General features: G+C 34.9%; 1 protein-coding gene across 3 annotated transcripts in view; it reads left to right on the top strand.

Moving 5' to 3' along the window:
* The window catches only part of LOC126859234 (nephrin-like), a 223107-nt gene that overhangs the window by 52897 nt on the left and 156081 nt on the right, over positions 1 to 14129 (top strand). For all 3 annotated transcript variants that reach the window (XM_050610297.1, XM_050610296.1, XM_050610298.1), the window contains exon 3: positions 9004 to 9136. In XM_050610297.1, the coding sequence (XP_050466254.1) occupies positions 9004 to 9136 (133 nt within the window). The remainder of the gene's footprint in view (positions 1 to 9003; positions 9137 to 14129) is intronic.

Consider the following 14129-nt stretch of genomic DNA (forward strand, 5'->3'; position numbering starts at 1 on the left):
TCTCTTGCGATGATGTGCGAATTGCGATATATATCTTATAAATAATTTTTCCGATACTTTTTACAAAGAATTAAATTGTCATACATTTGAAATTTAAAGAATAAAATTTGATATTTCGTGTAAAATTATTAAAATTTGTAAAATTTTAAATTTATAGTACATATTCGAATAAATTTCGATTATTACGAATGAATCTTTAAACATATGGATTACACACGGACATTTATGCGAGTGCAGCATTGCGTTGGAAACGGGCTGGACGCATCGAACGGACTCTCAATCCGATGGATGCATTTAGTGCATCGTCCTGGATGACATGAAAAGACGAAACTGATTTCATTCGGCGAATACCTCTCGGCTCGTAAATTCCGAATTCCCGATGTAAATAAATCACGGGTCTCGGATACCGTATGACGAGAGTTTGACTCGCGCTGATCGTCGTTTTTCGCGAGATTGACATGGAAGCGCAAAGTGTTAAGCACGAAGTTGAACTGAGGAATGAAATATTCAAAGCGAACCCGTGTGTGCCCGGAGATTGTAAATTATAATTATTGAATATTACGCAATCATAATATATAAAATAAATAGAATGCTTTAAAGATAAATTATTCACTTTGGACATTGATTGACAAATTTAAATGTGAAGTGTCTTGTCACGTTGACGATCGACATATTTTGCAAAAATGACATGGGAAAATAAAATAGAAACTGTGCTCTGGGCTTAGGACCGCTAATTAAGATTGTGATAAATTATGCAAACGTGTCACGCAGTGAAATTTCTATTTGTTTTTATCAAGATTGATCGATAGCTAGCTCTCTCTGCTAGATGATAAATTTAATTCCGAACGTTTTCTCACCAATCCATTATTTATCGCGACAGATTAAAGAGACATCGCAAAATATTAAAGATAAAGTGCGAGGCAATGAAATGGACAAAAACCATGACGATGCCGCACTTAAGACCGCTCAAGCTATTAGGACTTAAAAGTGTTGTGCGGATCCCGGGAGTGGATAAAATAAACAGAACAGGAAGCGCTTTCCGAACGGTCCATTATAGCTATATACACAATATTTTACGCCGTCTGCGCGGCCTGCCCGATCGACCGTGTGAAAAATCGCTTTACCGAGTAAACCTTCGTTTACCGCGTCGCGATATATTTCCCAGGACGACGACGACGACGCCATTTCCGAGCACTCACTGGTAACCGGTCGGTGTGCTCGGCAAGATATTGGTGCGCCGTAAAACGCGATGTTAATTGCCACCAATGCCGGAGAACGCCGGAAGGCAGCGAACTTCTTAAGGATCGCGACCGTTACGTCGGCGTCGTTTTATCGAAGAAACAGAATAAGTGAGAGAGAGAGAGAGAGAGAGAGTAAACAAGTATTTGAGGAATCGCTTTTGGTGGAAAATTCCCTTCGGCTTGGTTCCGCGCATCTCGGGAACCGCCATAATGCCGCATTATTATTCCATTAAGAGACTGCGCACGGCGACGCTTTCACTCATAACTCGACAAAGATGATTGAAGAGAGCGGAGAAGAAAAGTTAAATCCAAACTTTTGTTCTTTTATGTCGAAATTTAATTCATATAACTAGAAAAGATGTTTGAGCACTTTTCTAGCTCAGAAAATACATATCATATATAGCTCAGATTATATTAAATATATCATATATAATTCAAATTTTATATATATATTTCGTCTTTTTTTTTTAGATGAAAATAGCTTTAGATATTTATAATTCAAAATTTAATTAAATCGTAAAAAAATATTTAAAGATATATGATTCCTATAAATGAAAGTGTGCTGGATCTACATTGATCATTACACTTTAATGCTTTTCACGAGCAAAATGTATTTGAAAAATTTATTTTCTCTTAACTAGGTTTTCCCTTCGGTTCTTCCTAAATTGACGGCGGTGGAGCCTCGGATAAATGATCGAGAATCCTATGTCCGTTTGCCCTCTTCTCTTCGGTCCCCTTACCGCGTGCGATGAATCAATTAATTATACGACTGACAATGACGAAGCCTGAAGAAGAGTTCTTTTCGAAAATATACTCCGTCAACAATTCGCTACGCTCAGTGATTTATGATTTCCGGATTTCTCATGCGAACTGTGAATCCGCGTCCGGAGACGGATTCAGCACCCGGAAAAGCGGCCGAATGTCGGCGGTGGCGCGAGAACGGCCGTGGAAATGGGATAATTTTTCGGGCACACAAATTCGGTCCGGTAATAAGGACATTAATCAGTCGCGCCTAATAAAGCAGCGAGGTCGATGATAAATGACAGAGTAGAAGTGGCTTACGTTTTGCGTGAAGCCAAATTGAGAACGAGATTTTCTCTCAATCTCAGAATTACGTTTGACAGGAATATTGTACAAACAGTTTGACACGTAATTCGCAAAATTAAAGAAACGAAGAGAAAAAGAAAAAATAAAGAGAGCGAGAAAGAAAAAGAGAGGTGGCATAGGCGGTTGGAATGAAAAAGGAAAGGATTTACATTACAGTGGATGAAAGGGTGGTCGTGTATATATAGATTTACCATGCCGGTACTGAATAATGCAGTCTCTGACGTGATCTTTGCCATTTTCTCGGATACAATTTCTCTCGGAAAGCTTGAGTCCCACGAGACGGAGAGAGAAAGGTGCCCGACCCCACCTCAATTACATCGATTCCTTTCTGTTTGCTCTTTATAACCAATCTCGAGTATATGCTTCTTTTTCTTTCGCGGTCACCGCGAGAACGAGACCGGAAAAGAATACTGAAGGAGGTGAGAAGAAAAGAAGGGCGAGGGAGAATGAAGGATCGTCTCGTCACTGTTTTTCACAAATCGTCGACTGGAAATAAGATTCGACGGCGGCGACTTTTTTTTTGTAAATCTTCATACCGTAGTGCACACTGGAGAAACTTTCATCCGATATTTGCATAAAACATTCGCAAAGATTCTGAGATGTTATTCCTTTTAACGTGATTAAACGTCGCGACGCGTCCATAAGAATGTGTAGAAAAGCGCAGACATCAGAAATATTTTTCTAGTTTCAAGTTCTTTGAACTGATTTTTTTAAAATTTTAAAAATATATTATTGTTTAATTTACACACACACACATACGTTTACACTTAACTCGAAACATCCAAATAAGATTTTGAATTTCGAATATCAACTTTGTTGTAAATAAATTTTGCAGTGATTAATTCTATCAAATGATGCAATTTATTTTTCTAATACTTTTATTTTACTTTTTTTGCGTCAGTTCTTTGCGTATATGTGTATTGTTGATAGATTCTTGAAACTCTATTAAATTCCTAATAGATTTATCCTAGAAGCTAAATAAATCCTTTGTTGCTTTAATCACGTGCAGACACGAAATCGATATATCCGAGAGAGAACTAAAGCCGCCTTAGCGAGAAATTTATCCATCCTTCGGTGAATTTCGTGCGGAGCTCTTACAATACCGCGGCTATCGAAGCGACGAGTTTCGCGGATTTCCTTCACCGCGAATCGCAGCGTCGGAAGTTTTCGGTCCTTTGTCGCGCGGCAAAGGACTTCGATTCAGCATTTTGCGTTCATCTCCTTTACACCATTTTCTCGAAACTTTCGCTGTGCACACCGCGTTCTTTCAGACGGGCCATTTGCCGCTACTGCAGAATAAAAAGCTCCGACGGCTGATTTCTGCAAGATTGCGCAACGACCGTGTGCCTCTATCGCGGTATTGATGAAAGCTACGAAATACGCCGTTGCCGCTAGAATAATATTGAATCAGATCATCGATTTTGATTTACTCGCGCGGGTTCGTGCTGCTTTGTCGTGTGCTATGTGTTATCGACTGTTTGAATAATGATATTCCAAGACTCCTTTCCACACGCACGCAATCAACGTACGGCTTTTACATCGAAGAGTTATAGAAGCTTTTCCATCTCGCTTATTTTGGCGACAGTTATGAATGTTTTATGTGGAAAAAATATTTTTCATAGAAATTGAATATTATCCACTCTCGTAGATTGGCATAATTTATAACAAAATGTGACGAATAAATTCTTTTGATTGAAGCCATTAAAATTAGAGATAAAAATAGAGATGTAATCGAAATTCTTTATATAACATTTGTGCGGAATAGATTCCAATATGTTACTATAATTTTTATTACTAAATTCTTTATATATGACTAATAACAATTTTATTAACATATTTTTTTTTCTTTCTTAGAGGAATAATTTAAATAATTTTTGAAATATATAAAATCGCATTAAGAAGTGTCGAAAACATATTATGATATGTATATTATATATATATATTTAATGCCCTTTAATATTTTTAAATTTGTTAAATTTCTCATACATATTTCTAATTGCCTTGAAATTTTAAATTGAAGTCTAAAACCTGAGATAATTAAGACAGTCACAGCTCAATTTTCCTTTTTCAGCCCATTCTCTTACACCGTTACGCCGTCTCTTTTATCTCTTTGGGCGCTGTCTCCGTCTCTTTTTTTTTCTCTGTTTCGCTGTGTTACGGGTATAAGGTATGGAAAGGATATTTCATGCGGTCCATTCCTTCCGCGCGCGCCCGTTATTCTCTCGTGCGCGCGGGTCGGAAGGCAATTACCGGCTGAGAAATGTCTACAAAAGTGGAGCGTGTGCGGGGGTGGAAATTTCGGAAGATCTCGTGCCCTTTGTGCCCAGTCGCATTTTAATTGCCCTGCCTCTGTACCCTTTCTCTCTACCCTTCCTTTTCCTCCGTGTCGTGAGAGAGTGTCATGGCCAGAGCTTTGTCAACTCTCGAGGATGCCACGAAATATGATTATTCAATTGGCGTTGCAAAAGATTTCTCTCAACACTAAGCGAAAGATGAGATCAATATTGAAACATTTAATTTAAATTTAAATTTATATTTTGAGAATCGCGAATTGATGTTTTAGATATTTAGATAGAAATACACTTTAAACTTATTAAAAGACGATATTAATATTCTATCTACATGTAATGATCATGTTTTAAATTCTGTAATAATTTAAAATACTGCTCAAGTCGAATTCTTTTATTCTTTATTATATAATATCATGAATATAAAATGAAATATATAAAAAAACCAATTATCGAACAAAAACTTTAAGTTATCGAGAATTTATAGTTTATTTTAATAATGCGCTCTTCTTAATTAAGAATTATGTTAAATATTGAGATTTATCGATGGAATTTTTGTTGCGTCACAAGGGCGCATAATTAATATAGACAAATTTTTTGGAATAATTTGAGAGAAAAACAGATATATCTTTGCAGACCGGAAATAAATAAAGAATGGAAGTGATATTTGCACAGCTGGAGTGGTGATTTCTTTTGCGCGTTTCATGGAGCTCAAGCTAGCGTCTGGCAGGAAGGTAATTATGTAATAAGGAATCCGTCAGAAAATCTCGCGGCAAGTGATCTCAAACAGCATTTCGTCCGCGAATAGCCGGCATTCGTGGTTTTCTGGTTTCGTTAATTACACCAGTCAACGGAAGTGTCACCGGCAGAGCTTGGCCGGCACTTTCGCCCGACAACATGCATGTAGAATGTCATTGTTGTACGAGAAATTTAATTTAAATCGCAGCTTAACAACGCGTCCGACAGCTAATTCTAACATGGCTCTGTTAAAATGAGACATAATTCCTTTTCCATTATTAAGTAACGAAGTTTGCGCGTGCGTAATTAATTTTGAATCACAAACACCGCGATGTGTCTGTAAGCCGGCGATGTTAAGTAGATGGCAACTTGTAAACAATTATAATCATAGTGTTTAAGAATATTAATATTTTTATTTAACGAAATGTTTCTTCTAAGTAATTATTGACATAAATAAATAGAAAAAATGCTAATCATATAAATTTGCTGATATTCTTAAATATAATTAAAAGTACATATATACAATATTATAAAAATTATATATACAAAATAATATAAACACAATGTTCTAAAATTTGTTATTTTTATTTATCAAAATTTAATGTTGAAAAGTGAAAATTAACGAAAAAGTAGTCTCTTTCTTCTGCAATTGAATTCTTTTTCATAGAAAGTCGTCACAGATTAATAAAAATCTTCTATATTTCTTTTATTATTCAGATAGCATGTTGATGTAAAAACAATTCTCATCAAGTATTCGCAATGAGTGCACGTACGTAGTTCGCGAAGTGCACGTACATAGAAACATGTTTTGTCCCCGAGTGTCGCTGCGAGAGAGAAAGTCTTGTAAACTCGACCACGTCTTAGAATGTAATCCGAGTCAGTTTTATTGTCCAGGACGCAATCTTCTATACCAGCAGTTCTCGTCGTTTGCTCGTCGCTTTCGTTCAATTCCATCCGCGGTGTCACTTCTTTTTTTTTTTTTCGTCAAATTCTCCGCGAACGCAGTTTCGTAAAAGGGAATTCGTGGAACTTCAGTCGGTTTCAAGTCTCGGATAACCGTCGCCGGGTTAGTAGATGGGTTAGCCATCATACGACGTAATCCGTGTATCGATGGCTGCTTACATGCTCGGCAGAATAGATACCGAAGCATAAAAATGCGCGACGAGCGACGTCATCGCAACCCTTCAGATGCAACTGTTGCTGCGCCGTCGCTCCTGCTTTTATTTGGCAGACGGCGATATTTCGTTTCGCGAGATATCAACCCCGACTATAAATCCCTTCGAAGCAGAAAATCGTATCGTAAAATATTGAGATATATCCATTTTCACACATGTAACACGTACGCTTGAACGTATGTTCTTGCGCATTACTTTTCACTGCTCAAGATTATACCCGAGATTATGTATGAATTCAGCTTGAATTTAATTCTTTGTGAACTATGTACTACACTCGTAATTTTTTTCTCTGTGTCAGATTCATAAGTTATATATTTGTCATTATGTAAATGTAGCTTTTTATTTCTTTCTTTTTCAATTTAAATTGAATTATTAGCTATTTATATATTATATAATATATAAGAAGAAAATTTTCTCTCGATTGTATAGAAATGTACAATTAATCTTTTGTGCAAAAAGTCAGTAATTTTAAGATAAACAAAAATTAAAAAATTAAAATAATTATACTTTATGTATAAACATATATTTAATTGTAGAACATATTTAGAGCTTGAATTAAGATTAGACTACTTTTGAAACTCCGTTTTTTTTTAATACGCTTTTAAGCGTGAGAAAATGATATGTATACAAGACTGAAAATATTCCAAGTTCTTTCCCAAGAAAATAGATAATTTTACATAGTTTCGAATATCATCATACGAGCGCATGAACAATATCTATGCACTGCGGTCTCGTGCTAAAATCGGCGAGGCTTACGTGAATTTCCCCAGCTCGCAGAAGGGCACGTACTTGCATAAAGTCGTTGTAGCGCCAACGTAAATGCAATACGTGTTTCCGCGCGAAAATGCATGCGTGGAGCCGCTCTCTCATAGACGAGCACCGGTGCAATGTCGACTTAAGCGAATTCTCGGGGCGAGGGAGGCAACCTATCGTGGCGCCGCCGGTTTCACCATGCGAAGAACTTTCATTTTGCGGGCTAGCGGAAAAATAAAACGCTATGTCCCCGGCAACTTTCGGAAATCGCACTCGTTGCCACGACACGAATGCATTTCCGCGCTCATATTTCTCGGTTTTATTGAAATCGATATTCGCCATAAATACGGGTTTTTATTCTTGAAAAAATTAAAAGGAGTGATAGATTTTTGTCAAGTATTATAATAAAGACGATATTACATAATTAATAATGAAGTATACTGTTTGAAAACCTTCTATGTTGCCACGAATGAATCAACCCGCGATTTATTACATTACGCTCATATTTCTTTCTGTATTTAGATTTATTAATATTAATATTTTTTTACATAGTAAATATAACCAGAGACAATATCTATATATAATATTATGTAAAAATATTAATTAGCGTAAATATCTGATACGTTCTGCGCGCGAGAGATCAAAGGATATACACTTCATTAACTGGAACGAAACGACATTGTGATATTAACGTGGATAAAAAAGTTCCTGCCACGAGTAAAGATTAAAAAAGATATGCCAAGGGATTATTCATGAGTCTCTATGAAGAACGAAAGAAGATTGGTTGATAAAAAATCTGCGATATGATTTTATTCTGAGAGATTTGTGTGCTTGTCGGTAATGGAACGCAAAGTGTAAATTGCATTTTTTAGGGAACCTTTTTAATTTCACTGATTTTCTTTACGTTCAATGCAACTTTATCGCTGGCTTCTTTCAAATCGCGAGCATTATGACTTTTATCATATGTGCTTCTCTCTTTCGAAATGTTTACGCGGAATATTATACTACACTATATTGGTGATTTAATATCGGTCGTACATAACATCAATAAAAATATAATATTCCAACGCTTCTGCGGGAATATTAATGTTAGGATTAAATGGCACCATTAGCTCAATACTGCTACAGTTATGGCAATTGTAAATAAACAAGAGACATAAGAGATACAGAAAAAATATATATATATTCTACGCAAATCCTGATTTTATTTACATAAATAGCTGAATATATATATATATATAAGATACGCACATGATATGTCATGATAAAATATCGCATAATAAAAGATCGTATGTTTAAATTATATGAGGTATATTGGATGGAGTAATGTCACAAATAATATCATGCAAATTTAACTCAAGAAAAAATAAGGAGAGTTGATTTCCGTGATATTTACATCATATAGCCATAAGCAAAGGGATCACGTAAGATTTGAATATTTCGTGAAAAAAACATGCATGTTGAAATCTTGGTAAGATATGGAGTTATGATATCTTGTCGGAAATCTTGTCAGCATGATACACATCCCCAGGAAGTAGCCTTTTTAAACATCCTCTCGAGGGATTTAAGGGATCGTTGTAGGGATCGCCTAAAAAATCCATAACTCTTTGTTATCCGACGATTCTTCCTTGTTTCATTATTCTTCGTTCTCTCGCGGTGTAATGGACATTCCTCTGAGCGAGTCGTTGATTTGTGTTTCAGTACCCATGGAGTCGATACAGGGGGTGGCGGGTCAGAAGGCGATTTTACCATGTAACATACAACCCCGCGAGTCGAATGACGCTGTCTCCATGGTGCTCTGGTTCAAAGAGGACAGCGGCGAACCCCTGTACAGGTAAGCCGCATTGATATTTATGAACGATGATCCTCGGAGCACTCGTTCAGCCTCGACGTAAATCTCTATGGCGCCATAGATTTCTACGCATCCAAGGAATCTTATTCTGTAGCATGGATAATGTTGCAGATACGAACAATAGCTCATATAGATCTCTCAGTTATATATAGAGTGGATTAAGTTTTTTTCTTTTTTTAAAATAAATCGTATCTTTTATAGTATGTTATTTTACAATTTTCTCTAAATATTCTTACGCTATCAATTTATATTTTAATTTTCTAATTTTTGTTGCATATGAATCAGAAGATATCAAATTATCAATTTTTCTAATTAGTTTGATAAATTTAATCAATTAAAATAGTAATTATTTAAAATTAATTATAATTATTTGAAGATTTGTCGAGTATGAAAAAATGGAAAATGTTTTGTAATATTTTTGTTTATTAAAATTGTCTTATATTTCTTACAAAGAGACAAGCGTTACACATGTGTGTATTCCGAAAAACGATTATGCATGTACGACATTACATTACACACGTCATTTTTCTCGCGGGAAGAGTATGCGTCAGTCTTTTGCATACGTGAAATAGCATTGTTGTTGAGCAAATGTCACGAATCATTTGCGTCACGCGTTACGATCGCGCACCAAATTGCGGAATAAAATGGTAATTTGCAATAATTCCGTTCAATTATTGCTGCGACAGTATTGTCCAATCTTTATTGATATTACGCTGTATTGAATGGCAACCGTGACATTATCCGTTTTAATATGGATATTCGGCGAATACTGTTTGAACGTCGCCGCGGAACGTATCGAAACGAGCAGAATTTTATATGAAAATAATTTAGTAGTTAATTAAATTCATTGAGCAATTTGATGCTATCGACATTTTATACTATCCAGCTTCCTGCATTGACATATGTCAAATATATTGATTTTCTCAAGATATATTATATATATATATATATATAAATCATCAATACTGCGGTTTATTCATTTGGAGAATACAATTTAATTTAAGTATAAATATCCATCATTATTATTAAGATAGTGTTATGGCATTTTTATCACGTTCTTTAAGAATCAAATTAATTATGAGTTGACAAATCTTTATATTCTCGAATTCTTGAATATGTGTCTTTGTTTTATTTTTGAACCTGGATGCTGCAAAGTTATTATTCTTTTATATTCGATGACATGTTTCCATACAAAGATTATAATATTTTACATTACGCTATATTCTTATTGATTTTTCCAATTTTTTACGAACGATTTTTTATGAACTTTTTTTCAAACAAAGAGAAAGGTTGAGACTTTGCGGACTGCATCTTTCGATTTCCACATTTTCGATTATATTACCTGTATATCCTATTGGTTTACCATTCCGCCACGTCATCGTGGTGTAAAACCGAAAACCTCGAATACGAGCAGACTACGACGGAGCAAGGATTTCGTTAAGCCGCAAATCGGCCTCACGTTTCATCCGTTATACGTTACTTTGGTCGACAGCCGATTCAATGCTCGTAAATATCGTATTTATCGAGCAACCCAATAAAATCTGGATCATCGTTCAAACTCAGAGAAACACCTTCGTTTGTTATAATCGTAGAAAATACTCTGATCCACGTAGAACATATTTATATTGCGTGTGTTATTTATTCGCTATCACACATTTGATGGTACGCGAATAAAATGGCGAAGATTTTCTTATTCCTTTTATCTATTTTAATTCCGAAATTGTTTGCCTTGTCACCTAACTATTCCATAAATTGAACTGGTTGTACACTAGTTTTGTAACGTTGACAGAATTGTACAAAACGTCATTAACCGTTGATTAGCCAACAAGAAATTAAAAAATACTTATCTCTTATAAAATACGCGTTTAACTATTATAAACATAGTAAGCAAATATATTAAAATACACGTATCTTTGTTCCTCTTTAAAAGACTTCAAGAACTAAAGTTTCTAATTAATTTTATTTGGATCTGATATAAGCAAATAATTACGATTAAAAATTAAAATTATTGCTACCTGGAAACTTTTTATTTCATATGTAACTTTGAGTTTTTTACAACTTTCTTGATATTACGCTGAAAAACAAGAATTCCCTTGCCAAGTATTTTTTTCGGATATGCGAATACGAGTGTAAAGCAGACTTTTGAAAATGAGTGTATGCCGAACGCTCCATTATTGGATTTCATACCTAAAGGGCTGCGAGTTAAGAGAGCCGAGTCGTGAATCTGGAAGCACTGGCAGTGCTGTAAACAGATTTCCTTGACAGCATGATTGCAGCTGCATCGTCGTAAATAACGTTCCTTGCACGACCGCGAATTTTGTTTTCGTTGTGACATTATCGAGTTACGTGGAGTGACATTTTGCATAACGCGACGAGATAGTCGAAAGCAGTTCTACTACATAAATTTCGTTAGATGGCAACAATATTGCATTTTATTTAATCGAATTATCAAGAAAGGTTTCTGGAGGTTTAATTTTTCTTTTAATATTTTTCAACATGAGATACAATATGAATTGCTTACGCACACTTTTACGCACGCACGTGTGTGTGTGTATAAGTGCTTTAAAAACATAATTTTTAAACGTTATGAATTTTGAAAAATATTTGTAAATGTAAAGATTTTTATGTATGATATTTTTATATATTAAATTCAGTTGAATATTCTGTGAAAATCTCTTTTACTGGATTTGGGACAAAGTTACTGATGAACGCAGCTCATTCGGACAGGTCGGAGATAGGAAACTGTGATCCCGCGAACGAAAGAAAAACAATGTTTGAAGGAGCTGCGGTTTTATCTTAGCGCGACGATATTTTAGTTTTAACGGTATACAATTGCGATGTCCTACGTCGTCGTAAAACGTAGCCGCGGCATCGTCGCGGCAGTAACCGCTACGAAAACGGGCTTTCCAAAACTATTCTTCGTCCACGCGGCAACGGATCATTTCCTTGTGGGGGATGCGGAGCTCTAAATTCTCTTAAAGTCCGGACGTTTGCCGAACGAGCTGCGTTTTACTACGAACGAACGCTCTTTCGCGAATAAAATGATGAACACTGACCTAGTAAAAGCGCGCCAGAGCTGTATGTATTCCCGGATAATCTATGATCCGCGATAAAAAAATTAGGATTTATAGTCGCCGCGCTTGGAAAAAAAATTACGATGCCTTCTTGACATTCGCACAAATCAATGTGCCGTCGTTCCCATATTGCGCGTGTGTTATTTATTTTCTCAAGTATTAAATAGTTTTGAACATGAAATGAATCATCTTTTATATTTTTAAGTTAATATAGATGTGTTTGAATTAAATCGAATTCTTTATTATTTCTGTCGATATTTATTCTTATTTATTATTTTAAAATTTTTCAAAACTTTTGTCAACTTGACAGACATAAAATTTATAAGGAAAGCGTTTCAAAACCGCAATTCTACTCTTGTATAAATTTTAACTCTTAGCTCAAACCACGGGAGAGTTTAATAATAAAATTTTGAAATGACACTGTTAGTGGACGATTAATTTAGGCATTAATTAGGATAACTTTAGAAAATAATTAATTTTAAGGCGATACATTATTAAAAATTAGGAGAAACGTAATAAAATGCGAATGTTTGTCAGAATTTGCAAGAGACTTAACACAATATATATACATATTTTTCTATTATTTCTCAACAACTTAAAGTTACAGAGAAATTTACAAGCCGCTAATCATAAGCCATAGGAAGCATATAAAACATATTAATAATTTTCGTAGAGAAGCAGGTGTTATTTGGACACCGATAACATCATAAATAGATAAACTATTTACAATGCTCCAGGACCTCTTCCAGGATCCTCACGAGGATTGTAATTAGAGCGGTAATATTACTGGCACAAACGATATATCTTATGACGAGGAGAATTAGCAATAATTGGAATTGATATAATCGACGATTGCGTGTTTTGCAAGTGTATACGTATATCATGATAAAATAGTTAAAAACAAAGAAAATTAAAAAAATAAAGAAAAGAAAATTTAAAATCAAGAAAAATAAATCACGCAGGATCTTTAATAATTGCATTGGTAGATTATATTGTGTACGTACGCACTTAGTATAAGGCATATCGATTAACGATAAAGCATCACTTGGCGAGGATGCTTGATCGTGTGAGGGATACTCGTAGCGAATGCAAATCGGGGCGTGCCCTCAACCCCCTTAAAATCGAGCGACGTGATATCGCAGCCGGGGCACAGTTTTACCCTATTTCATCCCGTCCATTCGTGCCGCTTTACTCCCTTCCGCCCTGCGAAGCGAATACGTCGTGATTGTACTTTTGACGATTGCGACATCGACACGAATCCAACGGTCCGCGTTTTACGCACTGACACATTTCTTTCCCTTCTATTCGGTGAGAAATTGTTTCTACCTTTCATCACAGCCAATCATAGGTATAGAATTTTAATTCTGTCAGATGTGATGAAATCTCGAATTATATAATTTTGATAAAATATAAATATAATTAAAACTTTATTGAACAATAAGAGTTCATATAAGTGTACTTAAAAAATTTAATTTGTAAAAAATTTCTTTATTTTGTACTTTTAATTGAAAATTATTAGTGCTTTGATAGTTTTAACAAGTAGGAGTTATTTTTAAATTTATGAAAAAATATTTGATCTCAAAAAAAGAAAAATCAAACGTACAAACACATACAAGTTATATTATTTTAGAAATTATTCTTTTGTTTATGTATATTATATCGATTAAATTGTACTTTGCGCGATAATCTTTTAGTTGTGTAAATTTTTTACTATATCAAATATGATGGAGAAATATTATTATGTCGTTAAAAAAATTTGAATCTCTCTGTAGTCTTTTAGATATGCATTCTATTATAATGCATATCATATATAGTTAAATTGTGTTATTGGCAAAATTTATCTAAAACGCGCTATTTGCGCGTGGAAAATTTGCTCGTGTTTGCGTATCATAAAATGATAC

This window comes from Cataglyphis hispanica, chromosome 3 (assembly GCF_021464435.1).
Source record: "Cataglyphis hispanica isolate Lineage 1 chromosome 3, ULB_Chis1_1.0, whole genome shotgun sequence".
Classification (NCBI taxonomy): Eukaryota; Metazoa; Arthropoda; class Insecta; order Hymenoptera; family Formicidae; genus Cataglyphis; species Cataglyphis hispanica.